Consider the following 27,092-nt stretch of genomic DNA (forward strand, 5'->3'; position numbering starts at 1 on the left):
AGAGACAGAGAGAGAGAGAACAGAGATGTCCTTTAGGAGCACAAATTAATCAATTAAGTCCTTATTAAGAGTCTATCTATGAATTGATAATTAATGAAATTATGAAATGTGGTCAGGCACACGTGGTTCTTTTGGTACTTACCTAGGAAAGATCATGACTGGCAGTAGGGAAATGGGGCAGCAATCACTTTAATTGAACAATAGGGTACAAAGATAAGAGGCAAAAGGGTTACAAAGGCAGATGGTGAGGGGACAGGGAATGGGATGTTGAAGGAAGGCAGACAGCATGGGGAAAGGGATGGGGAGGGGGAGAGGCACAGATGGAACTGAGGATTAGAGTTAGGAGCACTTGGTGGCATGAACCTCTCGTTCCTTTATTCAGATGGAAGAGTGTTGGGGGAGGGGAGAGGAATTTGAGGCCTCATTTTATAATATTTTTGTGGCAGACCGAATAATTCTTATCCATGCCACCTTGGAATTGGTTCATCAACATAGCCAAACCATCTCAAAGTTACTGATAAAATTTTAAAGTTCACATAACCACATGATTTTAAAGATATCAGCACCGTTTTTGTTCTGCTGGTCTGGAATTGTGGAGTCTGGAATTTGTCTGGAATTTACATATCATAAAACCAGAACTCAGACAGCAGCATCTAGCTGGGTTCCTCTGATTCAGCACATATTATCAGGGTGTGAATTTTGGTTAATATATGATACAGTTTGTAAATTATGCTCCTTTTATCTTTGGCATGGGTTGCATGTGACTTCCAGGTTCCCTCTTGCAATCTTATTTCCTGCTATTGTCCCTTTCTATTGGCTACTTGTAAATTACTCACTGTACTGCCTAGAAAGGGAGTGGGGATCAGAACAAGATATAATTTTAATATAGCCTACTATGGTCTAGGCCAGGGTTGGGGAACCTGTGGGGAACCCTATAGGTACTCATGTGCAGCCCTTTGACTGAATCCAGACTTCACAGAACAAATTCCCCTTAATAAAAGGGTTTATTCTGTAAAATTTGGACTTATCAAATGTGGGCTCCAGGCAGCAGGTTCTCCACCCCTGCTCTAGGCTCTGTGCTCAGCTCAGGGAATGCAAATACAAAGAAGGAAATAATCTCTGCCCTTAAGGACCTTACATTTCAACAGGGTGACAAGTACAGATATATATATGTGTGTGTGTGTGTGTGTGTGTGTGTGTGTGTGTGTGTGTGTGTATGTGTGTGTATGTATATATGTATTTTCTGTGTATAAATACAAAGTAGTTAAATTCAAAGTAATTTGGGAGGGAGAGAACTAGAGCTGAGGGGAGGATCAGGAAAGGTTTTATGTAGAAAGAAAGTGATCACTTAAGCTATATCTGTAAAGAAGTAAGTTAAAGCAGAGGTCCTTAATTCAACATGACTTTATAATAATCTCAGTAGCCTCCCCTTACTGTTCTACAAAGAAACACTTGGGAAGCTCAAAAGACCAAGTCACCATGTCACAGTAGGACAATCATTAACATTTGCCAGTTACCTAGGGGCATTCCCTCCCCTTGTAATCGTTTATCAGTACCAATCCTGAGGTCCAAGCTCCTTGCTCCCCACTCATAATTCCTAGTCTTGCTAGGCCAAGATAAAAAATCATCTTATTTTACTAGTTGGGGGGCACCTCATTTCCTCATGCCCCAGTGGGGTGCGCTCAATCCCACCTAGGTCTCAATGGACCTGACATGAAGTTTCCACCATCTTCCCTGACAGCCCTTCATATAGTAAGTAGGTCCCCTCAATAAATCTGACTTCCTTTACTGTCTTCTATACACCATGTTTCCTTGTACTGGACCATGGTAGACTGAAACTTCCTACATCTTCATTAAGACAGTCCTTTGTATTAAATAATTCTTTGTACAATAGCTAACCTACTTGTGTAGAAAAGAAACAAAGTGGAGAACTTGGAGAATATCACGCAATTAAATAAGTCAAAGCAACTGTGAAGAAGGACATTTGTGTATGATAGCATAATGTTTTATAAAGCTAGGTATGCCTAGAAACACATATACATATATGAAACATAAAACATATGTGCATATATGTATACATCATGTTATTATATATGTACATGCATATGAATACATGGTTAGAAGGATGAGAAAAGGACACAAACAGGAACAAAGAGTGCTTATACATCCCAGTCATGAGAAAGCTAGAATGCTAAATCTTGATGTCGTGATTGCACATGTTAACAGTCTGAAAAAACATGACTATGTGGTTTGGGGAAGGAGAGCACTAACACGCTTGCTATGTGCTGCTCTGACTTCAGACTGGATCTATGCATGAGGGAAAGAAAGTATCATGTAATTGGGAACATAGAAAATAGGAACATACAGTAGGCTCAAATCTCAGTGGTTTTATAGAAGTATTAGGGGTGTCTGCTGGCAGGTATTAGGGGTGGCACAGTGTCTGCAGATGCATTTTGCCAGATTCAGTTCAATTCAACTCAGCAAGCTTATGTTCCATGCCTCCCATGAGCAAAACACTTTGTTGGCCCCTAGGGATACAAAACTAATAACTATCCCTGTCCTCAAGTTATCTACTTAATAGTAGAAAAAGATTTCCTGAGAACTATCCATCCTACTCTGATTACACAAAGTGTAATCACAAGTCTGGTGCCTGCAGCTTTTTTATATTTCAGATGGAGAGAGACGTCTGGGGTTACTATACCCCATCCCTTTACACTCTCCATACCAACACAGGGCTCTGTGCCAGGAGCTGGGGAATGCTTAATTAGGCTTAAAAGACAGATTGAGACCAGGGCTTCAGGAGTTATTAGAAGAGTTTGTATTTTAACATAGAGGCAATTCGGAGCCACTAGAGTTTACTGAATAGGGTAGTGACACGGTCAGATCTTAACTTAAGGAAAATTACTTTGTTAGAAGTGTGGAGGATAGACTGGTGTGGGGACAGCTTTGAGGAGGGGAGGCCATTTAGAAGACTGTTCCAATAATCTAGGTCAGGGCTGATAAAGACCCCAACAAAGGTGCTGGTCATGTGAGTCAAGATAAGAGATCAAAAGTGAGAGATGTAGAGGAAGAAATGGCAAGATGTGGCAATTTGGCAGCAAGATTTGGCTGTATGTATGGGGTACAGAAGTGAGGAATGGAGGACAATAATGAGGATACTAATGTTCAAAACTGGAAAAAAATGTTTGTGCCTTCAGCAGAAATAGGGAAGTTTGGAGGAGGGGAGGAGTTTTGGAGAAAATTAATGAGTTCAGTTTTGGGCATCTGTTTTGAAATATCCAGCAGGCAATTTGTGATGCAAGACTGGAGCTGAGAGGAAAGACTGGTGCTATATATACAGATTTGAGATAATAATTTAATTCAAAGGAGCTGCTGAGGTCAATGAGAGAGAAGGCTGAGGACAGAACCTCAGTTGTACACCTACAGTTGGGGGTACGTCATATAGATGAAGAGGTAGCAAAGTAGACTGAGCAGAGGTCAGAAAGAAGGGAAGAGAACCAGGAAAGAGTAGGTGGGTCCATGAACTTAACAAGCATTTAAAAAGCAAACAAGCAATAGGCGATACTGTGTGAAGCCTATACGTATCAACAAAAATATGAGATAATGAGTTAGTAATCACACGAATCAATAAATTAATATTTACATTATATACAGAGTTCAGTGTTTGCAGGTTTTCAAATGATGAAGAGTAAATCATTTGTAGTAATGCCCACAAGCTTGCTCCCTGATGGGTGAGGTAATTTATTACACTGGGCTGTCCCAGGTTTGATTCTAGAGAGGATGAGACTTTGAAAACACAGGAAATTTGGAGCACCATTGGTGAGCCTGGAGGAATAGAAGAGGGATATGCAGAAACTAGGAAGCAGAAAAGAGGCTGTTCAACAGGGTGGAAAACAACTAGGCTTTCCCAAGGCAGCCAGTGTAATTGTCCAAGGCAGGCAGATGGGATTGTCTCAACTAATTTGAAAGAAGGGCTGATTGTTAGTAGACTTTCCCAAACCCCTGGTGTGTGTTGGTAAATGTTGAACAACTATCTCTCCAGGGGGAAAAATGTACATATGACATATTTTAAAGTTTAATCCATATTATTATTTTCTCTCTCATTTTCTTAGGTCTATAAAATAAAAAATAAAAACAACAACCAATAAATCAAACCCTGATTTGGGACATTTCTCAATTTTTAAGGCATAAACACCCTGAAAACATCAGAATCTGCTTGTGAGTAGGAACTTGTTTGACTTGGCTCTGGCATATCCCTGGTCATAGGGCTACCTGGGAACTGGAGTTTGATGGGAGCACAAAAATGAGCATATCTCAGTATAATCAGACTGCACAAGACAGTGGCTGAGAGCCTCTTCTTTCTCCTCTCCTCTACCTTCCCTCCTTCAATAAAATCAAAGCTGAAACCCCCCCCCCAGTTGTGTCCTGTTTGGCTGTCCACAACTGCTAGTGGTATTTTGTAAAGCTGGTTGTCTTTTTATAAATTAGTTTGTTCTAGTTGTCAGTGGGCATGGACTTGCATTAGATAAAAAGATGCTTGAAGGAGTGGTCTTAAGGGATTTTGTATTTCACAGACATATATGTTAGGACCCTGCAATTATTTTTTTTTAAAGCAATCGGGGTTAAGTAACTTGCTCAAGGTTACACGGCCAGTTATTTCTGGGTGTGGTGCTAAGTATCTGAGCCTGGATTTGATCCCCAGGTCATCCCAACACCGAGGCCGGTGCTCTTACTTGCTGAGCCCCATGGCCGCCCCTAGGACCCTGCAATTCTAGTGTGGGAGGTTAAAAGACCTCCCTGGAAGCTACTGAGTTGCAGTTTGGTTTAATGTGTGTTCCTATAATTCTCCCAAGCAGAATTCTCCCTTCGACTTCTCCTAGAAGGATGAGGCATTAGAATATGATGGATGCTGCTGAGGGTGTGAGAACAGATCCCAAATGCTTAGCTCTGCCCTGGTGACCCAAAGGAAAGGGAAAGAGAGGAGAGCACAGACATTCATGCTTCATAGCAACACTTTGAGAAGAATTTATGTTCTTCTGTTTGGAAAAACTTCACAGAGGAGTTGGGTAAGAAATCATTGAAAGAGGGAAAGCAAGTAATTTGGAGTATGAGGGAAAAGGCCCATGTGAAGACGTGTAGCCAACAGAACTCAGATCAGAAAACAGTTTTGCTGGGAAGGTACCTATCAGACTAGTAGAAAAGAGGACTTACCGTTTATTTTCTGTTTCATTCTCTGCACAGAAGTAAAAAGTCTTAAACTCTTCAGATGGTGGGTTAAGTTCAATAACAGATTGCTTGAAGCTAAGGATCTGTTCACTTACACTATACCCCTGAAGGTAGAGCCCACCTAAGGAAAAAGGAAAGTAAAGAGAGTAGGAAATAATTATGACAGGAACTGAGACAGAAGAAATGTGGTCAAATACCACAGAACCAGAGAAATTTAGACCTGAGGAGGGACTTTAGAGATCATTTAACCCAACTCCTTCATTTTATAGATTAAAAAAATAAAAACTGATATCTAGAGAGCTGAGGTGATACACATTTAGTGATAAATCCATGACTTGAATTTAAATATTGAATCCCAACTCAGTGTTCTTTCTACTATCAAGAGACACTGATATCAAAACAGTTTTAATATTGAATGATTGCTAGCATCTGCTAGCAATGTGATCACAGGCACTCATTTTCTTTTCTAAGCCTCAGGTTTCTCATCTGCAAAACAGTGAAAAAATAGGTACTTGTAGTGCCTTGCTCACATGGTTTTTCATGAAGATCAAAAAAGATAATGTACTTTTAAAATCTTATGGAAGTGTAAAAATTCCTGTTATTATTAATATCACTGCTCAGGATCAGGTCATTGCTACTGTAAATAAGTCTGGGCTTATTGATTAAAACATATTGTACAATGTAATAAATGGTGGAAACTGCCACAGAGGATTGCAAAAAATCAGTGTCTCCTAGATACCTAGAAAAAACCTACTCTACAACAAAGCCACATACTATAAATATAGATTTTCTTTTCAAACAGAAATATTTTCCATAATCACCTTGACAAAAGTGTTGATCCTTAAGTATTTAGGGACAATATTTTAAATAACTGTACATACAAATATTTGTAACTTCCAAGATACAGAGACCTAGCAGATGTTAAGACGATGTGGGAATAGGACAAGGCATTATACTTATTTTTTTCCTCTCATTTTTTTCTATATGATTCATATTTAAATGGTTCAAGGACAAGTTACTATCCTGCTATTATTCTTTTATATTTTATGTTCTATAAACAGGTGCAGAAATAATTGCTTTTGTAGCTGAATAAAAGTGTTAGGATATAAGCTCATCCTCCATTGGCTCAATGAAAACATCACTGGAACAACTCCAGCAGCAGACAGGATAATGGGGATAATATGCATCCTATCCTGTTCCCACAAGATTTTGATTTCTTCATCAGTTTCCTGTATTTTAAAAGCATTTCATTTCATGTGGCTAATGAGTATTAGTATGCCATTAGCATATGGTATAATCTATTTAAAACATTATTGTTGAATTTTTTATAATCAACATTCTTAAATGCTTACACATCAATAGGTCATTATGGACAACATTTTGGTCTGATAATGGTACAGTCTATTGGTTGAATTATCCAGGATAATTTTAAGTTTGTATTTGTAGTACGGAGATTTTCTGTCTGTCAGTCCATGAACAATAGAGAGGTGCTAAGGTGTAATTTTAGCTATCAAGTCAAATCTAGGTAATGGGTAGGTGATAGACATTTACACCTTACAGTGATATATGATATATGATTTTTACTACTTCTTTGCATGATCTATGTTTCTCACTAAGTCTGGGCTCTTTAAAGATAGCCTTTTTTAAAAAAAATTTCTGGTGATAATGACCTGGCCCTTAACAAACAAATTCATATGACCCAACCTTTTGTTTGATATTTCTTTGTTGATAAATTGTTGGCTGTGTTCATGTGTATGTTTCTGATGGAGGGTCTTTTGATTTCATTCTTGGAGTGAAACCACTTGATAGGTTCTTTCTAGTAATAAATCATGTTCACTTATGTTTGGAAAATACAATGTCATATACTTTATCAATCCTAATTTTGCTTGGTGAAACAAGGTGCTTGATGATGTCTGCTTGATCCAAAATATTTCTGTGGGTATTACAGCTATTTATCATGTACTCTGAGAATGTCTTATCTATTTTCTTTCTCTTTTTTATGAAGTGCTAATTTATCTATAACTGCTTTAGGACGATGGGCCCTATACTTTATGAATACTGCATAAGTTTTTGTTAGGATACTTTTGAAACCTGTTATGGTCTATTTCAAGGATGGGGAGCTGCAGCCTCGAGGTCGCATATCCCATTCAGGATGCCAATATCTCAACACATTCAGCTACAGTCTTCTCTCTGATTTCTTTATACTTGTTGTATCTAACCCAGATGACATTACCATTATCATTGTCATCCTGTTCTTTTCATCATTTTCCATCGAGTTCATACAGCAAACGTCCTAGGACAAGTTGTTATCCTATTTCACAAAAAACCTAATGTTTGGGGAACTATTGCACTTGTGGATAAAATAAGTGCTGTTTATATCTGAATAAAAATAGTGGATGGAAAGTCATCTTCTGTAGGCTCACTTAGGCATCTTTGGAACAGCTCTAGTAATAGACAAGATGACAAGGATGATCTGTACCTCAGTCTTTTCCCACCTAATTTTGATGACTTCTGCTGGGTCATTATGTTGCAGAAACTTGGAGATTATATGTATTTGGCATGACAATATCTACTAGAAATATTGTTAAATTTTTATGTATCATGGTTATGTCTGTGATAATATACTTTTTCTCCCCATAGGAAGTAAATTTTATTGTATCTTCTATGAAGTAAACATGATTGGTTTGTAACCAGATGATAATCTCCAAAATTTAAATTATACTTATATACTGAGTTGAGTAGTTCACATTTTTACAATTTACAAAAGGTTCTATGTTGGAACCTTCTTTGGAGGGCCTTTATACTAAAATTGCGATTGCAAGTTAAGAAATCAATTCCACCTACTGTCTTGTACCCTGTTTGGGTTAACAACTAAGTATCTTCCTCTCAAAACTTCATCTTCATCATTTGCATCATAGTGTATTACTGTTCTCACTTTCTCCAGTCTGACTTCTTAATTTTTTTAGTTTAGAAAAAATGAACAGAAATCTATTTTCTCTCCCTCTTAACCATCCACTAATTGAAAAAGAAAAGAAAAACAAAGTCCTCTTAACAAATGTGCATAGTCAAGGAAAGCAAATTCCCTCATTTTCTATAGTCAAAAAAAATGTCTCTTTCTCCACCATGAATCCCTCACCTCTCTGTCCAGATATGGACAGCATATTTTATCATTGGTCTTTTAGCATCAGGGATGATCATTATATTAATCAAATTCTTCCAAAGTTGTTTATCTTTACAATGCTGTTGTTATTGTATAAATTGTTCACTCAGTTCTGCACATTTGGTTCTTAATCAGTTTATAAAATTATTTTAAAATGTTTGCTTTTGATGTTATAGTATAGCATAAATTTTTCTTCTGATTCTGCTTACCTTCCTCTGCATCAATTTTTGCAAGTGTTTCATGTTTCTTTGAAATCATCTATTTCCTTATTTGTTACTGCACAATAGTATTCCATCATATTCTTATGACAAAATTTGTTCAAGAAATTCCCATTTGATAAGCATATTTTTAGCTTTTGGAGTTTTTGGTACCAAAAATAGAGATGCTTACTTTGTAAAATAGAGGACCTTGTCTCTTTTTATTGCTCTTTTTGGATATAGGCCTAGCGGTGGCATATCTGGGTTAGAAGGCACACACTGTTTAGTACTTTTGACATATAGTTTCAAATTGTTTCCCAAACTGATTGTACCTGTCCACAGGTCCACTAACAGTGCATCAATGGGCCTGGTTTTCTACTACCCCTCCAAGATTTAATTCAGTTTTCGGTCATCTTTATCAATTTGATGGGTATGAGGTGAAACTTCAGAATTATTTTAATTTGCATTTCTCTAATTATTAGCAATTTAGAGCCTGAAAACATATAATCATAGATATCCTGGGTTTCTTCTTTTGAGAACTACCTGTTCATATCTGTAGACCATTTGTCAATTGGAGAATGGTTGTAGTATAGTTCTGGCACAATTTAATGACTGAGGTCTCCAGAATATTTTGAGAACTGTATTTTAGTATGAGGATTTGTCATTTTCTGATCCATTTAAGAAAGCAAGCTTCTGATGTATAATTCTGGCTACTAGGTCATATCTTTCTAGGTAGTCTAGGTGTTAATTGTTTTTCTCAGTCTGCAGGGATATATTGTACAATTTCTACCTTTCTTTTGTCTTGCATGATCTACATTGATTAAGAAGTCCAGGATCTTGTCTATAGTTTCTGATGGCAACAACATGATTCAGAGTCACCATTATAAACTTCTCCATTTCTATAAAGAAATCTGTATGGCATGTTTCTCAGTTGACATATTGCTGCTAGAGTTTATGTCACTGTTCCTCATGGGGGGTCTTTTGTTTCCATTGGTGGATCTTAATTGTTTCAGAGACTCTTCTGTGTCTTGATGTTCTAAGGTGGGTAAAAAATCTAACCAGTGATATTGAAGAGTTTTCTTAATAGTGATGATGAAAACTCTGTCTCAAATATTACCTATCTCTATCTCTTTCTTTTCATCCCTTTCCCAGAAGCCACTTTATTGCCCCATGCAAACACAAAAAAAGAGACAAGTCTTTGTCACCTACGTGATATAAAGGGAATATTTGTGTCTAGAATGTCTGAGAGGGAAGATGAAACTATTTTTTTTTTCTCAAACAGGATGATTTAGGGATTTGAATAATGAAAGTAAGAATGAAATACTTTTTCTTAGAGGTGAGGTAATATCCCCAAATGCAAATCTGAATAATCTTTATTTTCAAATGATCTGTTTTATGCTTAATATTTTGGTTAAGTAGAGGTATTTTTGAAAGAGCCAGATTACTTTTTTGTGAACTGTAACTATTAGAAGATTTACAAAATGATTCTTTAAAAATATAGAGCTTAATCAGCACCAATGACATATTTTAACCAAGTGGTACCAGTCAGTATAAAATGGTACTTTCATTTACTCAGGTCTGATAAATAGAGCTGAAAGTAAAATGTAGGATTAGAAGTAGATGTAGAAAATATGATTGCAGGCTATGTTCAGATTTTCATGCTTGATCTCTAATTGTTGTCAGCCTTTTTGCTGTCTTCCTTGTTCTGTCTCTTTCAGGAGAGTTTTGGGTAACTTACACCAACCAAAAATTGAACAATGGAGATAATACATAAGCTTTCAGCGAACAGAAGTGTTTTGTGAGGTCTCCAAGAGTCTTATAGCATTCCTCTCTCTATTTAGGACATGACCCAAATTGGGTTTGTCAGTAATCCTCAGAAAAAGGGCTTTGTTCCTCAGTCTCCTGGCCAAATGTTGATTAACGGAGGAATAGAATTTGGAACTCAAAACTTAAAACAATTTTTAAAACTTTTTTTTAAAACATGTAATTGGGGAAAATAGATTGTATTATAAAAAAAGAGAGAACAGTGAGACATTTTTTGAAGAGTCTGGAGGTTCTAGGACCAGCTTGTTAAGTGATAGGATTAGTAATGGTGCTTATCTCATTTCTGACAATTATACCTTGATGTTTACCAGCTGATTATCAGTTCCAAAGAATTTACTTACCTATATACTAAGGGCATTTGGGTGAATGGGGTGGGAAGTTCAAAGATTGAGTGGAGGATAGGTAGCGTAGCAGAGAAAAATCTGACTTAACCTGCGGTTACTTGTACATTTGTCCTGTTCTTTTCAGATAGTGATTACTGTTGTTAGATGTGAATTTGTTGGTATTATCTAAGATTTCTTTTAGATCTTAGGATACCAAAATCTCATTGGTTTCCAATTTAGAATTTCAAAGAGAACATGGTGGGAAGTACTATTATATATAATGATGCTAGCTCAAAAAAAATGTTGAAGGTAGCAAGAGAGACATAGACAATTATAAGATTATTTTTTCTTATTCCATAATAATCAGTTAAGTCATTTCAAATTGCTTTTGAATGATAGGGAGTACTTACCTGTGGCCTGAGTGGAGCGAATGTTGGCATAGAAATACAGACAGCCATCCTTCAAAATGCAGTAATATTGGGCCCAAACATCCTGATTCCTCTCCAGCTGGTGTAGGAAACCTAGACACTCTGGGTTCTTGATGGCCAAGGGTGGAAGACTGCTGTTGTGCAGTGTTACATCTATCCAGACGTGATTCTACATATTTAGCACAAAGGAATAATTTAAGATAAAAAACTGTAGAGATATATTAGAGCTATAGAAAAGTCATAGAATCATACATTGGAAAGGACCTTAGTTATTTTTAGACCATCGTTGTTATTCAGTCAATTTTAGTTGTGTCAGACTCTTCATGACCCCATTTGGGGTGTTCTTGGAAAAGATACTAGAGTGGCTTATCATCTCATTCTCCAGCTCATTTCACAGTTGATAAAACAGGGTGTAATGGTAATGTAAATGGGAAGATCTTTCCCATCCCATAGGCCCATGTGTGGAGCCATGGAGTAATATGCCATGGGTGGAGCAGAGCTAAGAGGAAGTTGGTCAGACTAGTTAGACCTGAGGGAGAATGAGGAAGCAGGCAGCAAGCTGTGAGTGTCTGTATGTGGGAAGGCCCTAGCAGGGGGAAGGCATGCCCTTTGCATTGTTATTTTGTATAGATTTCTTTGTTGCTATTATGGATTTGGCTGTCTGGTGTTTGAATAAATGTTTTGGTTCTATCTTCATGTGGAGAGTCTATTATATTTTGCAATTCAGAATTATGCTACCATATTCATAGCTGCCATAGGCACTGGAATATCATGATGGCACTACACAGGGTTAAGTGATACTTAAGGTCACACATCTAGTTAGTGTCCTATGCTTTTTAGCATGATATTTTTAGCATGTAACAACAAGATGCCTTCAACAAGGATAAACATGACATCAAGGTAAATTGATGATAAATTCCAATGACAGTAAACTCTTTAACATGAAAAAGCTACAAACAAAGACTAAAATGGAGGGAGAGTTGGTGCAAAACTTTTTGTTTGCAGATGATTATATACTCAATGCAGCCTCTGAGGCTAAAATGCAACAAAATATGATCTGATTCTCTGCTGCAAGAAAACAGAGGTTCTCTACCAGTCAGCACCATACCATTTACATGTGGAACCACTGGTCACAGCAAATGGATAAATTTTGAATGCTGTGAATAAGTTCACTTACTTTGGCAGTACTCATCACCTTCTCAATCTGGGAAATCCATGTAAAATTTTTTGGCCCTTCCTTTGTACCAGAGAAGAGTTCTGAATTTTTTCCTTTTTTTCATAGGCTGTTTAAAGTACCTTATTGTAAAATTTGGGTTGATATTATACAATATTATACATATGTTTTATGCAGTTATGAGTTTTTAATTTTTTTCTATGTTATCTTCTGGCTTTTACATGTTATTTGCAGCTTCTGCAAAACTCCCCTCAAATTCCCTTTTAATTTCTTATGCCAACCTGCTATATATCAAAATCACTATAAGGAAAGTCATAATGTGGAAGGGATAACTATAATTTCCAAGGATGTACACATAGATGATGAATTGGCACACATATTTCCAGAGCTAGCTCAGTGTTTGGGAGTCTCTGAAGGAAAGTATGGTTTAGAAGAAGTATCAGGCTGCTTACCAAACTGAATCTACAGAGCTGTTGTGCTGACTTCATTGTTGTAGCCTGTGAAATTCCAGACAGTATAACAAAGCCATGCTAGAAAACAGAATCACTTCCATCTGAATTGTTGTAAGAAGATTCTGAAGATCATGTAGCAAAATAAGGTACTGGATGCTGAGGTCCTTTCTTGAGCTGAACTGCCAAGCAGTAAGACTCTACTGCAAGGAACCCAATTCCAATGGGCTGGCCACCTTGTTCAAATGCCAAACATACATTTGCCTAAAAGGCTATTTTACAGATAACTCACACAAGGCAACATGGAGGTCAGAAGAAGTGATACAAAGGTTCTCTCAAGGTCTCTCTGAGAACTTTGGAATTATTTGTGAAATATGGGAGACACTCGCACAGGACTGCCCATGCCAAAAACAGTGTTGTGCTTTATGAGTGAATCATAATTGCAGTAGCTCAAAAAACAAACAAAAAAAACCAAGCAAAAAACAAAAGTGGGATCTGCAAATTTAAAACCATCCCCATTCTAAATGCTCACATAGATTATTTGTGCCTTATCTATGGTGGAGTCTTCCAAGTTCATATTTGATTTGATCAGACACACTGTACCTTGACCCCAATATAGTGATTTCATTTTAGTCTTCCTTGAGAATAAAGGACAGCAACTAACCAAGAGTCTGAGGCCAAATTTGAATTTAGGAAGATGAGTCTACCTGACTTGAGGCTTAACATTCTATCCAGTTTGGATTACATACTGCCATAGAAGAGTTCTGCTTCAGTCAGAGGAGTTATGTTTGAAAAACATCTCATTTGCGTTTATGATTCTCCTGACTCTGTCTTGACTCCTTGACTTTGGACCATGACTATGAATTCCTTTTCTGCCTCAGGACTAGGTCCTTGGACTTAATTTCCTTGGGAACTCTTGTTTGAGGGCATCATTCTTAGCCTCCTGATCATGACTCAGTTGTATTCTCTCCTTAGGGGATATCTTTTCTTGCTCTGTTCATTGCATCCTGGTCCCTGGAAATGATTGTCCCCTTTGTCTACAGAACAGATAAGGCTTCTCAAAAATTTGAAATTGGAGTGACTTTCCTTCCTCCTTTTTATGGGTAAGTATTAATTTCTCTATAGTTGCCTTAGGGTGATGAGTCTTGCATTTCACTAATATTGTGGAGGTTTTTGTTAAGATTATTTTCCAAATCATTTATAATCCATTTTATAGTTATCAATGTGTATGTTATAACAGATATTATGTAGATGTTACTTGGTTTAAATATGTATTTCCCAATCAATTTTGATTTCAGGATGCCAATAAGTCTCTTAACTTGAATATCAGCTTCTTGTTAAGCATTTTTCCTCTGGCATTTTCAGTACAAGGACAATTTGTTTTAGCAGAGAAACATGTAATATTAGAAATGAGCAGCGGGGCGGCTAGGTGGCGCAGTGAGTAAAGTGCTGGCCCCAGAGTCAGGAGGACCAGAGTTCGGTTCTGGCCTCACCCACTTAACACCCACACAAAAAAACTAGCCGTGTAACCTTGGGCAAGCTACTTAACCCCAAACTGCCCTTCAAAAGGAAAAAAAGAAAAAAAAGAAAGAAAAAAAAGAAATGAGCAGCTTTGCCTTAACTCTGTTATTTCATCCAATGTATTGGTTATTTCTCCCAAATTTGCATAATCTTCAATTCTGATGACCTGACCATCTATGCCTTTATCCAAATCATTGCTAAAAGTACAGAGACAAGGATAGATCCATTTATACTTCATGGAAACCTGCCAAGCTGATATTCAAATATTAATAATAATAATAAAGCATTAATATTATTAGGTCCTTTTAAATCATAGGTTGTAATTCCCTATTAGCAATTTCTTTCCCTATCATTTCCAATGCAAAAAAAATCATTCTATTTAGAAGGAAAAATTGAAAATAAAAAAGAATTGAGAAGCTCTGACTTCTCTCTGTCATAATTTTTGTAGTTCCTTTCCCAAGGAAGGGGCAGCTAAGTGATGCAGTGGTTAGAATGTCAGGTCTGGAATCAAGAGGACTATCTTCCTGAATTCCAATCTGGCCTCAGGCACTTACTAACTATGTGACCCTGGGCAAGTCACTTAACCTTGTTTGCCTTAGTCTCCTCATCTGTAAAATGAAGTGGAGAAGGAAATGGCAAGCCACTCCAGTATCTTTGCCAAGAAAACCCCAAATAGGGATCACAAATAGTTGGACCTGACAAATGACCAAACAACGAAATTCCCAAGCAACATTTTTTTTTTCTTTTTGGAGGGCAGTTGGGGTTAAGTGACTTGCCCAAGTTCATAGGGCTAGTTTTTGTGTTAAGTGTCTGAGGCCTATTTTGAACTCAGGTCCTCCTAACTCCAGGGCTGGTGTTCTATTCACTGCGCCATCTAGCTGCCCCTGCCAAGCAGCATTTCTATCCCTTCTTTGAGCCTCCTATTTTTCTCAGTATAGCTTAAGCCTTTTTTGTTGTCCTGGAGAAAGCTCCCATTTTCCTCTTAATTCCATTTTTAAGAGCCACTAGTCTGTCCTAGCCTAAATTCCCCTGTTAGTTTTTACTTCATAGGTTCCTACCTATCCTTCATGTATAGGGACAAGGATGAGGAATGGACCTTAAATTGCATTAGCATAAGGAACTCCTGGGTAAAGAAACTCACTTTACTAAGATAGGCTGGTCTTTTCTCTGCATCTGATAGTGTTATAATGTTGCTTAGAGCATGGAAGTTAAATGACTTGTTATACATGCAGTCTATGTGTCAGAAATAGAATTTGAACCCAGGTCCTCTTAGCTTTAAGAACAGCTCTCTAACCAATTCATCATGTTGTCTCTCTATCTTTTTTCTGGACCCTTTGAAATCTGCTTTTCTAGAATCTAAGGAGTATATCAATTCCTGGCTTTTCTTTCCTTTATCACAGGGCCTGGTTGCTTCCTCCCAATGTTCCCGGCAACCACTCCTTGCCTGTTTGTGAAAATCTGATCCTAAATAGATTTTTTCCTTTTTGTTTCTTCCTCCTTTTGAAAGTGAGTGATTAAAGCAAGTCAAGAACTTTAACTGCTTGGTGTGTGTGTGTGTGTGTGTGTGTGTAAGAGAGAGAGAGAGAAAGAGAGAGAGAAATTGAGAGAAGATCCAGTAGATATTTAAATAGATAATTATTGTATCACATCTCTGTGCCTGACTTATGACACATTTCCAGAATTTCTCACTATTTCCTCTTACTATCCAGGTAGACTACAGTGTAGTTTGAAAATTCAAATATTATATTATGTGATCATAGTTAATGGCAAAGCTGAGAAAAATCCCAGGTCTCTTGACTTTCAGTCCAGTGCTCTTTCTATTATATCATTCCCATTTTCCACTGCCCACACTTTGACATCTCTTTTCTCCAATGCATAGCATTTTTCTTTGCACTAAATATATTAAAAGAATAAATGTTCTTTTATATTGAAAGACCAGGGGGTGGTATGTGGGAATGGAAAGGGGGCCTCAGCACAGAAAGTGCCAAAATTCCCTACACATGTGAATATCTACCAATGGACTGGTTGCAGTTTGGGTTTCACTTTGTGTCTGAGGACATTCCTAAGATATCCTTTGTGACCAGAGGATAGCCTAACTATTACATATATCTCTTCAGTTACAAAACTTTTTAAAAATTATTTTTAACATTCTTTTATAAATTTTGGGTTTCAAATTCTCTTCCTCCCTTCAGCCCCTCTCCCATCCCCTAAGAAGGCAAAGAATATATCATTTATGCATATGAAATCATACAAAACATTTCCATATTAGCCATGTTACAAAAAAAGCAAGAAAAATAAAGAAAATTAGAAAATTATACTTCACTTTGCACTTAGATTTTGTTAGTTTTCTCTCTGGAGGTAGATAATACATATTTTTTTTTTATCATGAGTCTTTAAGAATAATTTCAGATTTCTGTATTGATCAGAGTGGCTAACTAAGTCTTTCACAGTTGATCATCATTACAGTGATCTCCTGGTACTGCTCACTTCACTTTGCATCACTTCATATAGGTCTTCCCTTTTTTTTTGCCCTGAAACCATGTTGCTCATTATTTCTTATAGCAATATAGTATTCCATCACAATCAAATACCACAACTTGTTCAGTCATTCCCTAGTTGATGGGAATTTCCACTTCTCTGATACCACAAAAAGAGCAACTATAGACATTTTTTACATGTCTTTTTCCTTTTTCTTTGATCTCTTTGGGATACAGACCCAAATACAGTGGTATTACTGGGTCAAAAGGTATGTATAGTTTTATAGCCCTTTGGGCATAGTTTTAAATTGTTTTCCAGGATCTTTGGACCAGTTCACAACTCCACCAATAATTCATTAGTTAGTAATTAGTACCCATTTTCCCATATCCTCTCCAGCACTTGTGATTTCTAATAGGTGTAAGGTAGAATATCAGAGTTGTTTTCAATTTGCATTTATCTTATCAATAGTGAGAGAATTTTTTTTATGACTACAGATGGCTCTGATTCTTTTCTTCTGAAAACTGTCTATATCTTTGTCCATTTATCAGTTGGAGAATGGCTCTAATTTTTATAAATTTGACTTAGTTCTCTATAAATTTGAGAAATGAAGCCTTTATGTCTATGGTAACCTTTTAGCAAACTGTAGTTTCACTGATTATTTTTTAAAATTAAGTCTATTTTTGCTTTGTCTGAGATCAGATCTCTGCTTTTTTTTAAACTTCAGTTGAAGCATTCTGCGCCAGACCCTCACTTTAATTCTGTGTATAAGCATCTTTCTGTTTCAAGTGTATTTCTTATAAACAACATATTGTTGGATTCTGGTTTGTAATCTATTCTGTTATCTGCTTCCATTTTATGGGTGAGTTCATTCCATTCACATTAACCATTATGATTATTAATTGTGTATCTCCCTCTATCCTATTCTGTTTATTTTTCTCTCTATCTTTTTATCCTGTATCTTCTCAAAAGTCTGTTTTGCTTCTGACCACTGCACCCCCTCACATTTGCCCTCCCTTTTATCAACCTCCACCTTTCTCTTATCCCCTTCCCTTCCTCCTTCCCTGGTTTTTTAAAGATAGATTTCTATATTCAACCGAGTGTATGTATACACTTCTCTCCTTAAAAACAGTTCAAATGAGAGGTAACTTCAAGTACTGCCCCCTCCCCCTCCATTGTAAAAGCTCTTCCTTGCATACCTCTTTTACGTGAGATAATTACCTCTGTTCTTCTTTTCCCTTCTTTCTCCCAGTGCATTCCTCTTTCTCACTCCTACATTTTATTTTCACTATCATAACACAATCAGCTCATACCCAAACCTTCTGTTTATGTAGACTTGTTCTAATAATCCATATAATGAACAGTTCTTAGGAGTTACATCTATCCATCTCTTCTGTTTGTACAAAGGAAACTGAATAATTACTAGGGTTATGATAGAGCCAGCTCTAACTAGCTGATTGTCAAATTTGTACTGTTAGCATTTATATCTAAGAAATTGATACAAATCAAAACTTTATTAATTGTTTTGTTCATTGTGTATTAATAGGGCAGTTTAAATTTAAATTTAAAAGGGTATATATTTTTTTCTCCCAGGGAGAGTGATTGTTACATATTTATTAGTACCCCACTGTATTTTTCTATAAATATTCCTTAACTTCAGCAAGAGCAGAGTAGAAGTTTCTAGGAATGGAGATATCACTAGACTAGAAGCCTGGTGACTGGAGCCTAATTATGATGCTGCTGCTGCTGCTGCTGCTGCTGACAATGATGATAAAACTGGAATTTTTTTTGAAGCAATTGGGGTTAAGTAACTTGCTCAAGGTTACATGGCCAGTTATTTTGTGTGGGTGCTAAGTATCTGAGGCCGGAACCGATCCCGGGTCTCCTGACTCTGGGGCCGGCGCTCTTACTCACCGTGCCACTGAAAACTGGAATATTTACAATGCTTTAAGCTTTTCAAAGTTCCTTATGTCCATTATCTCATTTGAACTTCACAATACTCTGAGAAACAGCTCAACAGATTTGGAGGAATGATCCTATGACCAATCATATCAGAGGTTGGAGACAAAGTGAAAAACGTTTGTAGCTTGGAGGTGGATGAGTCGTCTGTCCATGGGATGGTGGGGTTATTCCCTTCTAGGGGCTTGGATGGGACAGTGGGGCTCCAGGACCAATCTTTGTCTCTGTGACCTGCTTCTTTGGCTTTGAGCAAGTGTAACCTACTCCTTGTTATCTATACCGTTCTGTCTGGCACAGAATAACTGCTTAATGAATGCTTGCTGAATGAAGATATGAATGATGACTCACTGTTAATTTCCCTTCCTTGTTTTTTTTTTTAATATCCTCTTTACTCTTGATATACTACTGGAAAAAAATGTCAGGGAAAAGTGCTTGCTGTATTTTTTTTTATGTGAACCGAACCTTATTGGGAGTATGTGTATTTATCTATTATGTCCTTGTGCATTTATTCCAAGTAGAATAGATATTCTAAAATACCAAAGCTCATTAGGGTGATGGGCTGGAAATATATTTAGAGAACTGAGTGGTGAAGTGAGACATAGGTGTTGCTGTGATAAAAACAAATGAGGGTTATAGGAACCTGGGCAATGAATTTAACTGCAAATCTTCAAAGACATCTTTGAAAACTAGAAAACACACATATTCAGGTCAAACTTTTTAATGGAGGAGATAATTCATCCCAAAGCCTTCTGCCAGTATTTTTTTTCACAAATTAAGTTTTTTCTAGGAAATTGAAAATCCCCATTAGGACTTTTTCAGCCTCCGATTCAAAGCAGAATGATTAAAGCTAATGGTAAATGAGAGCCCTTCTCTCTGAAATCTAGTAAGTATAAAATCAATTTATTTCAGTTCAAAATGCAACAGTATCAGCACAAAGGAAACCATAGCCAAAACTCTCTCAGGGACTTAAATGACAATCCTGACTTCTGGTTATGCTTTTGCTTTTGGCGTACAGGCCAAACGCCATTATAACACTGTTCCAATGTTGGAGAAGAGGGTTTGAGAAGAAATAAGCATCTGAAACAGATAGACTAAGGATAGCCAGAAAGTCTAAAAGGCTCCTCCTGGCTTGTATATCAAAATCCTATTGCTAACCGAGTTACTCTAAAGAGCTCTTGGGCATTTGTCTGGAAGCCACTGTGAGGATAATCCATACTTTTTCATTATGAGGGAGAATGGGAGTTGGTCCAACTTACTTAGCATGAGGATCTGCCATTCCACACTTTTCTGCAAACACCACCCAGAATTTCTGGGAAGGATAAAATGTACAACACTAATATGAAAAGAGAACTATAGGAAGGAAATCCCCCTACAGAATCTGTTGACCTAACATTTTCTTTCAAACCTTTTAGAATAATGTTATCAGGCCACAAGGTTGACTACATGACATGACGTTGAACTTTCTCCTTTGCACATCTAAAAAGAAAAAAAATAAGGGTTGAGATAATTATCAAAAACTGTCTATTACCTGACAAACAGGATGTGCAGCTTTGTTCATTGCTTCCAGCCACCTGAAACAGAGCAAAATGAGAGCAGCTTTTCATAAAAAGTATGGAGTATAGTTTTCCATTAAAGTCTTACACCAAAAACATCATTGTGGCAAAAAAGTGATCATGGGTTCTTTTAAAAAATATTTTATCTTACTTTTAGATCTGCATTATTTATCTCCTTTTTCCTTCCCCTCTTCTCTTCCCTGTACCCTACATTTAGAAAGCAAGGGGAAAAACCTATTACAAAGCTGCATAGTCAAATAAAACATTGGTCATGTCCAAAAAAACCCCAAAGTCTCAATCTTCACTCAGAATTCATCATCTCTCTTTGGAACTGGGTGGAAGTGGATGGCATGTTTCATCATGGAAGTCCCCTGAGACTGTGATTGTAGCTGTGGTTCTTAAATACTATATATAGTAGCCAGGTTTAAGTCCTGCCCAGTAGTATGAAGTTGGAATGCTTCTGAGTGTCCTTCCAGTAACAGACTGTGTGTATGTTGTCTATGAATTGGTCCAGATGAAGGCAGGGGACTTTTCATGATGGGGCTAGTCACAGAGGACAGAGTTTTTTCTTTTATCCACAGCAACTCAAGGACAGTGTGTACTAAGATGTACGAGGAATTATGATCAGCATCCATGGAGAATTCATGCTAAAAATTGTGAAATTTATGAATACTGCAAGTATATAATAAAATTGAAGAATTCTTAACTTGCTGAAACCCATCATTCAAACAGAATAAGCATTTCACTGAATGAAAGGAGTGTTTGAACTGAGTCTTAAAAGAAACTAGGGATTCAATAAGTGTAAAGTAAGGAGGTAGACTAGCATTCCAGGTATAGGGGATGTCCAAGGCAAAGCACACAGATGGGGAGCCCTCATGTGTGAGGAACAGCAAGTAAGACAGTATGTTCAGATCATAGAATGCAGGAAGTGTCGTAATGTGTTAAAAAAAAAAGACAGGGTCATACATCTTGTGAGTAGCTTTGAATGCTAAACAGAGGAGTTTATATTTGAACTTAGAGATAATAGGAGGCCATTGGAATTTATTGGGTAGAGGGGTGACATGGTTAGACCTATGCTTTAGGAAAATCACCTCAGTAGCTGTGTGGAGGATGATAGAGTGGGGAGACATTTGAGTCAGGGAGTACAATTAGAAAACTAATGCAATAATCCAGACAGAGGTGATAAAGGCCTGCACTAGGTAAAATCTAACTGGTGGAAGGCTTGGACATTAGTACTGTTGGATGAGATATGCAGAATGTGAGCCAAGTCATTATCACATCCTTTTAAAAGTGAAAATTATAGAACACAAGTTGTCATGCCTTATACTGGGACAAATTTCCTGCTTCTTATAATTCTGTAATTTCTTTTATTTCCAATCCCTTTAAACCAGAAAAAAGACACACAAATCAGGAATTAGGGAGGAGAGACACATAGAGAGACAAAGACAGAGAGATAGACACAGAGGTACACCACTAGAGAAGAGAGAGACAATACAGAGAAGAGAGACACAGAGGAGAAAGAAAGAGATGGAGAAAAGGAAGAGAGAAAGAGAAGGGAGAGAAAGAGAGAGAGACAACCAGAGAAGAGAGAGAAAAGACAGAGAAGAGACAGAGAAACAGAGACAGAAAGAAAAGAAATATAACAGAAGAGAAAGAAACAGATACAGATAGAGACAAAGTAAAACCAATGAGTGAGTGAAATGAGTTGATTACCTTTTCATTTCTTGGTTTGAGGTGGCACAGAGGCAAAAATTCCTGGTTCCAGATTGGGGCATGCATTTAAACACAAATGGTTTGCCCAGGCTGCTGTCTATTTCAATTTCTGCACCTTCTAGTTTTGTTACATCCAGTGGCCGACATTTTCCTTCATCCTGCAATCAGCACAGAAAAACTGTGTTGCTTCAGTCGTGTCTGATTTTTCACAACCTCATTTAGGACTTTCTTGGCAAAAATACTGGAGTGGTTTGCCATTTCCTTCTCCATCTCATTTTACAGATGAGGATACTGAGGCAAACAGGGTGAAGTGACTTGCCCAGGGTCACACAGCTAATAAATGTCTGAGGGTGGATATGAACTCAGGTCTTCTAATTCTAGGCTCTGTACTCTATAGACTATGCCACCTTGCTTCCCTGAGTAGTAGCAGGATACTTTGAGATTAAGAAATTAAGAATCAAGGAGACATAAACTCACAGAATTTCAGACTTCAGCAGCCAACTAGCCTAACCCATACCTGAGAAAGAAATCCCACTGTGATATTACCACCAAGTAGTCATTTAGCTTTTGCCAAAAGGTCTCAATTAACAGGGAGCTCACTACCTTCTAAGGCTGCCCATTTCCCTTTTAGCTTTAAACGTTTTTCCTTTTACATTAAACCTAAATTTGCCTCTCCATTGCCACATCACTTTTAGGTAACCCCTATTAAGTTCTATCTGATTTATAAATTGTTGCTACTTATGGGTAAGTCAAAGCTCTTCTTTCTACTGCACTTCATTTATCTGTGAAATAGAGGGGTTGGACTTAGTTCCCTCCCAGTTCTAAATCTCAGAAACATGTAAAAGGTCATTTTGTAACACTATTATTAAATATTTTCTTGCTAGAAAAGTAGAACACAAACAGGTTTTGGTATGTAGTTATCAGTAGTGCACAGATAAGGAACATTTTTTTTTTTTACAAAAGGCTATCTTAAAATAGTATAATATGAATTATATAAACTAAGATTTATTATAAATAGTTCATAAATATTTTTACTTATTGCAATTTATTTCAATTCAATCTTTAATAACTTGACCATTTTTCTGGCATACATTTTATATTTTGCTTTTACTGACAAAAATTCTTAGAAAGAAAATGTTATAGAAAATTAAGAATGTAGAATGTCTATGACTTATGCACCCACGAATGCTTCATAAATGTGACCTAATTAGGCTTAAAATGCATATATAATAATCATGAATATATAGGGTATTTATACATAGAGTACATATTAATATTTAAATGTTGCTATTTGAAATCAATTATATTGTGTGCATAAGCAAGATTTGTCTAGTCCATGTAGTCTCCAATTTATACATTGGTTGTGTTCCATAAATTAATTTATAAATCAGTTGTTTATAACAAAAAAAAACCTAAAACATTTTCTCCATAAAATTAATGTTATATATGCTATTTAATAGACCAGACTACTCCATAATGATTTAACCCTTAATATTGTTTCCAATTGAAACATTACTAAGACATTATTTTTGCAAATCATTGCAACATCGACATTACTGCAAATTACATAATGTTGCCAATATTATTGCAAATAAATATTATTTGTAATGCTTTGTACTTCATTGGACTTTCAGGGATTGGCAACCTTGTGAGGTAGTGAGATATAGTGGGGAAGGTAGCACAGGGAAGATCTTGAGTGACTTTGTGGCTGATAAATTATGTGACTTTGGGTTAGCTAGTTCATTTCTTAGGGACTAAGTGACCTCATTTGTAAAATGAGAGGATAAGACTCAATTATCTCTAAATGTTCTCATAGTTCTGAAATTCAATGTTTTTGCAACCATCATTTACTTTTTTAGAATTAGCTATAGCATAGTTCGAAGAGTGCTGGGTTAGGAATTAGGAGATCTGGTTTGGATTCCCAGCTCATTCACTTAAAGACTGGATGACCTTGGGTAAGTCACATAAGGAAAAGGTAGGGAACAAGCATTTATTAAGCATAAACTATGTGCCAGGTACTGTACTTTTCCAAATGTTATCTTTTTTTATCTTCACAACAATCCTGTGAGGTAGGTGATAATTCCCCCTCCCCCAATTGTACAATTGAGGAAACTGAGGCAGAGAAAGGTTATAAGCTTCACTTCAATTCTTGATAAAATCACTGGGCATCTAGAAAAGGAACTGCTAATCAGAAAATGTCAGTTTGGCTTCATAAAGAACAAGTCATGCCATGGTGTGTAGGATGTTGTATATGCCATCAGAAATGGTTAGTTTTTATTGATGGTTTTATGGAGCTATTTTTTTTTCTTTTTCAATCTTTGTAACAAGGGAGAGTTTGCTGAGTAAGATGGGGAAATTAAAAAAATAGCATCTATAAAACTTCTGTTTAAAAAAATAGATTTTGCCAGATTAATAATATTTCCTTTATTTTTATTTTTTGGACAAGGTTACTGATTTGGTCAATTATGTGAAAGCTAAAGCTAGAATTCACCTAGATTTTAATTATGTATTTGTCAAAATCTCTTTTACTATTCTAGTTGAAAAAATGAAGATAAATGGGCTAGACAATAGTATAATTAGAGTGAAAAATGGTTAAATTGCTAGATTAAAAAGCCCTATTAATGGTTCAGTTTTAATTTCCATAGAGATCTCTAGTGGAGTACCCCAGTATTCTGTGTCTTAAATTCTTTTTAAAAATAAGTGACATAAATAAAGGTATATATGATATGCTTTTTCATTTTCAGATGGCACACAGCAGAGGCAGATGATTGAAAGTTAGAATTCAAAACAATTTTGATATCAGGACAAATCTAATCAGAATAAAATTAATAAGGATACATTTGAAACTACTTCTTTTTGTTTTATGAGGTGATATTACTCATGATGCTCCACAGTCCTTTTCCATATAATTTTACAAATTGTTTTCCATTCTAGACTGGAACTTGGATACTCTATCCCATAACCAAAGTCATCTTGGAAGAAAATGGTTCCTATCACCAATGATGCTTCCTCTATTGGTTGGCCTACTGTGTGGTTGCCAACATCTTTGTAATAGCTTGCTATTGTTCAGACTACTCTACATATTAAAGTACTCCGTGTCTCAGCAGTCAATCAATGTCCCATTTATTATGCTACCATGTGCCAGGTTCTATGCTAAGTACTGGGGATTCAAAGAAAGGCAAAAATACCATCTCTGCCCTCAAGACCATACATTCTAATGGGGTTGACAATATAGAAAAAAATTAGGTATATACAGAATAGGTAGAAGGTAATCTCAATTGGAAGGATTGAAGAAAGGAAAGAATGATGGCAAGCAAGGAAGGAAGCATTTATTAAAGACTTACGATGTGTCAAGTACTGTGCTAAGTGCTGGGAATATGAAAACAAACAAAATGAAAGACAGTCCCTTCCCTTAAGGAGCTTACATTCTAATGGCGGAAATAATATACAAAAGGGAATTGAAAAGTGAGGCTAGGGTCTGGAGATGAAGGTAGCCACTCTGAGGATCTGGTTTTGAGATCTAGAAAGTGAAGAAAGGAAACTGGAGGGGAACGAAGACAAACGGACTTGGACCCCTCCACAAAATAGAGGCTCCAGAGGGAACTTGCCAGTGGAAGAAGAGGGGAGGGTGAGCCTTAAACAGGGATATTTCATGATGAGAAGAATGCAAGAATAATATGTTATTCTAGAGTAAGGAGGACCTAAGCTCTAAGGAATTTTTAGGATGAGACAGCAGTAGAGGCATGACTTTGAAGTCCAGAATGTCAGGAACAGGTAAGGAAGATATGATTGAAAGTGAAAGTGAAAGAAATGATTATTTCTCTCTTATATTGACAACCAATTATTGAATTAGGACTAAGGTTTTTTTTTGCCTATTTCTTATTCTGATATCAGTCCCTGTAGGTTATCCAGCAAGCCTTTGAAGGTGAGGCTAATGATAAAATGAAATATTAGGCAAGTCACACCCAACTGGGGAAACTTAGGTGATCAAAAGGTGAAGAAATTATAGTCTAGGGAAAGTGGTGCATTTTGGCCCATTTGTGATTCTCAGACAAGTCTGGGTAGAAATGGCTTACCCTCTTTGTCTAGATTACTTTGGAGGGATATGGGTATAGATAAGTCTTTTTGTCCAAGACTCAAGTAATCAGAGTCAAGTACCCCAGATCCTCATCAGAATAAGCCCACCTCTCATTACAATATTCATTTTCTCATTATTTGTTAATCAAAGTTTATTTATACCCTCAGAAACACCTATTCTTCCAAGGTGTAGGGTTAATGGAATATAAGATCTTCCCTGTCCATTAGTAGGCCTTTGTGACCACAGGTATTTAACTGATTTACCACAGCTGCACTCAGGGCCACAGCCTTTGCAGATAGACAATCCTAAATCTGTAATCAGATGCTGGAAGGCAGCAGCTGAGATTGCTAGAGATGAAAGATCTGCCATGATTTATGAGGCCAGATATGAATTCAGATCTTCCTGACTCTAGGTCCAGAACTCTATCCACTGCACTATCCAGCTGTCTATGTGCTGTTGGATGGGCAGCCCATGGACAGGCTCTGCAGGTGAGCATTAACTGAACGGGAGAAAGTAAGTTATAGGGATTCTATTATGACTTCAAATCAGGGAACAACATAATCTTCAAAGAACAAAGATGATTGGTAGTCCAAAAGGCAGTGGGAGAAATTGGTGTAAGTAGGTGGTGGCACATCAAGAAAGATGAGATGAAGAAATATTATGAAGGTTATTGTCAAGGAAATATATAAATGGAAAATAAGTTGGACTGGGTATTTAGCAAGAGTGAGAAATAAAAAAGGGCAAGCCAAAAGTAGAACCCATGGAATTTTCAAGGACCTGAAAGAAGCTAAAGGAAAACCTTTAGCATGTCAGGTAGGTCCTTGTTGGAAGATTTATGGGAGGACATGAACAAGAATTGCACAGAATTAGAAAGCCTAAATGGAGAGTACATCCACCAGGAGATCATGGATCCATTGAAACATTGAAGTGTTGCACAGGAGAAAACAGCCGTGCTGAGTTTTTGCGTGTGTGTGTGTGTGTGTGTGTGTGTGTGTGTGTGTGTGTGTGTGTG

The 27,092-nt window shown here is 36.9% G+C and overlaps 1 protein-coding gene across 1 annotated transcript in view; it reads right to left on the minus strand.

Moving 5' to 3' along the window:
- LOC138161196 (uncharacterized) overlaps nucleotides 1–27,092 on the minus strand; it is a 163,973-nt gene that overhangs the window by 2,998 nt on the left and 133,883 nt on the right. The window contains exons 7-10 of the mRNA XM_069088044.1: nucleotides 22,003–22,160; nucleotides 20,265–20,307; nucleotides 11,141–11,327; nucleotides 5,212–5,347 (exon numbers count right to left, since the gene is read on the minus strand). Of these exons, the coding sequence (XP_068944145.1) occupies nucleotides 5,212–5,347; nucleotides 11,141–11,327; nucleotides 20,265–20,307; nucleotides 22,003–22,160 (524 nt within the window). The remainder of the gene's footprint in view (nucleotides 1–5,211; nucleotides 5,348–11,140; nucleotides 11,328–20,264; nucleotides 20,308–22,002; nucleotides 22,161–27,092) is intronic.

Source organism: Petaurus breviceps, unplaced genomic scaffold, assembly GCF_028583685.1.
Source record: "Petaurus breviceps papuanus isolate PSGF00001 unplaced genomic scaffold, PetGlider_PUasm1.0 184, whole genome shotgun sequence".
NCBI classification, from domain to species: domain Eukaryota; kingdom Metazoa; phylum Chordata; class Mammalia; order Diprotodontia; family Petauridae; genus Petaurus; species Petaurus breviceps.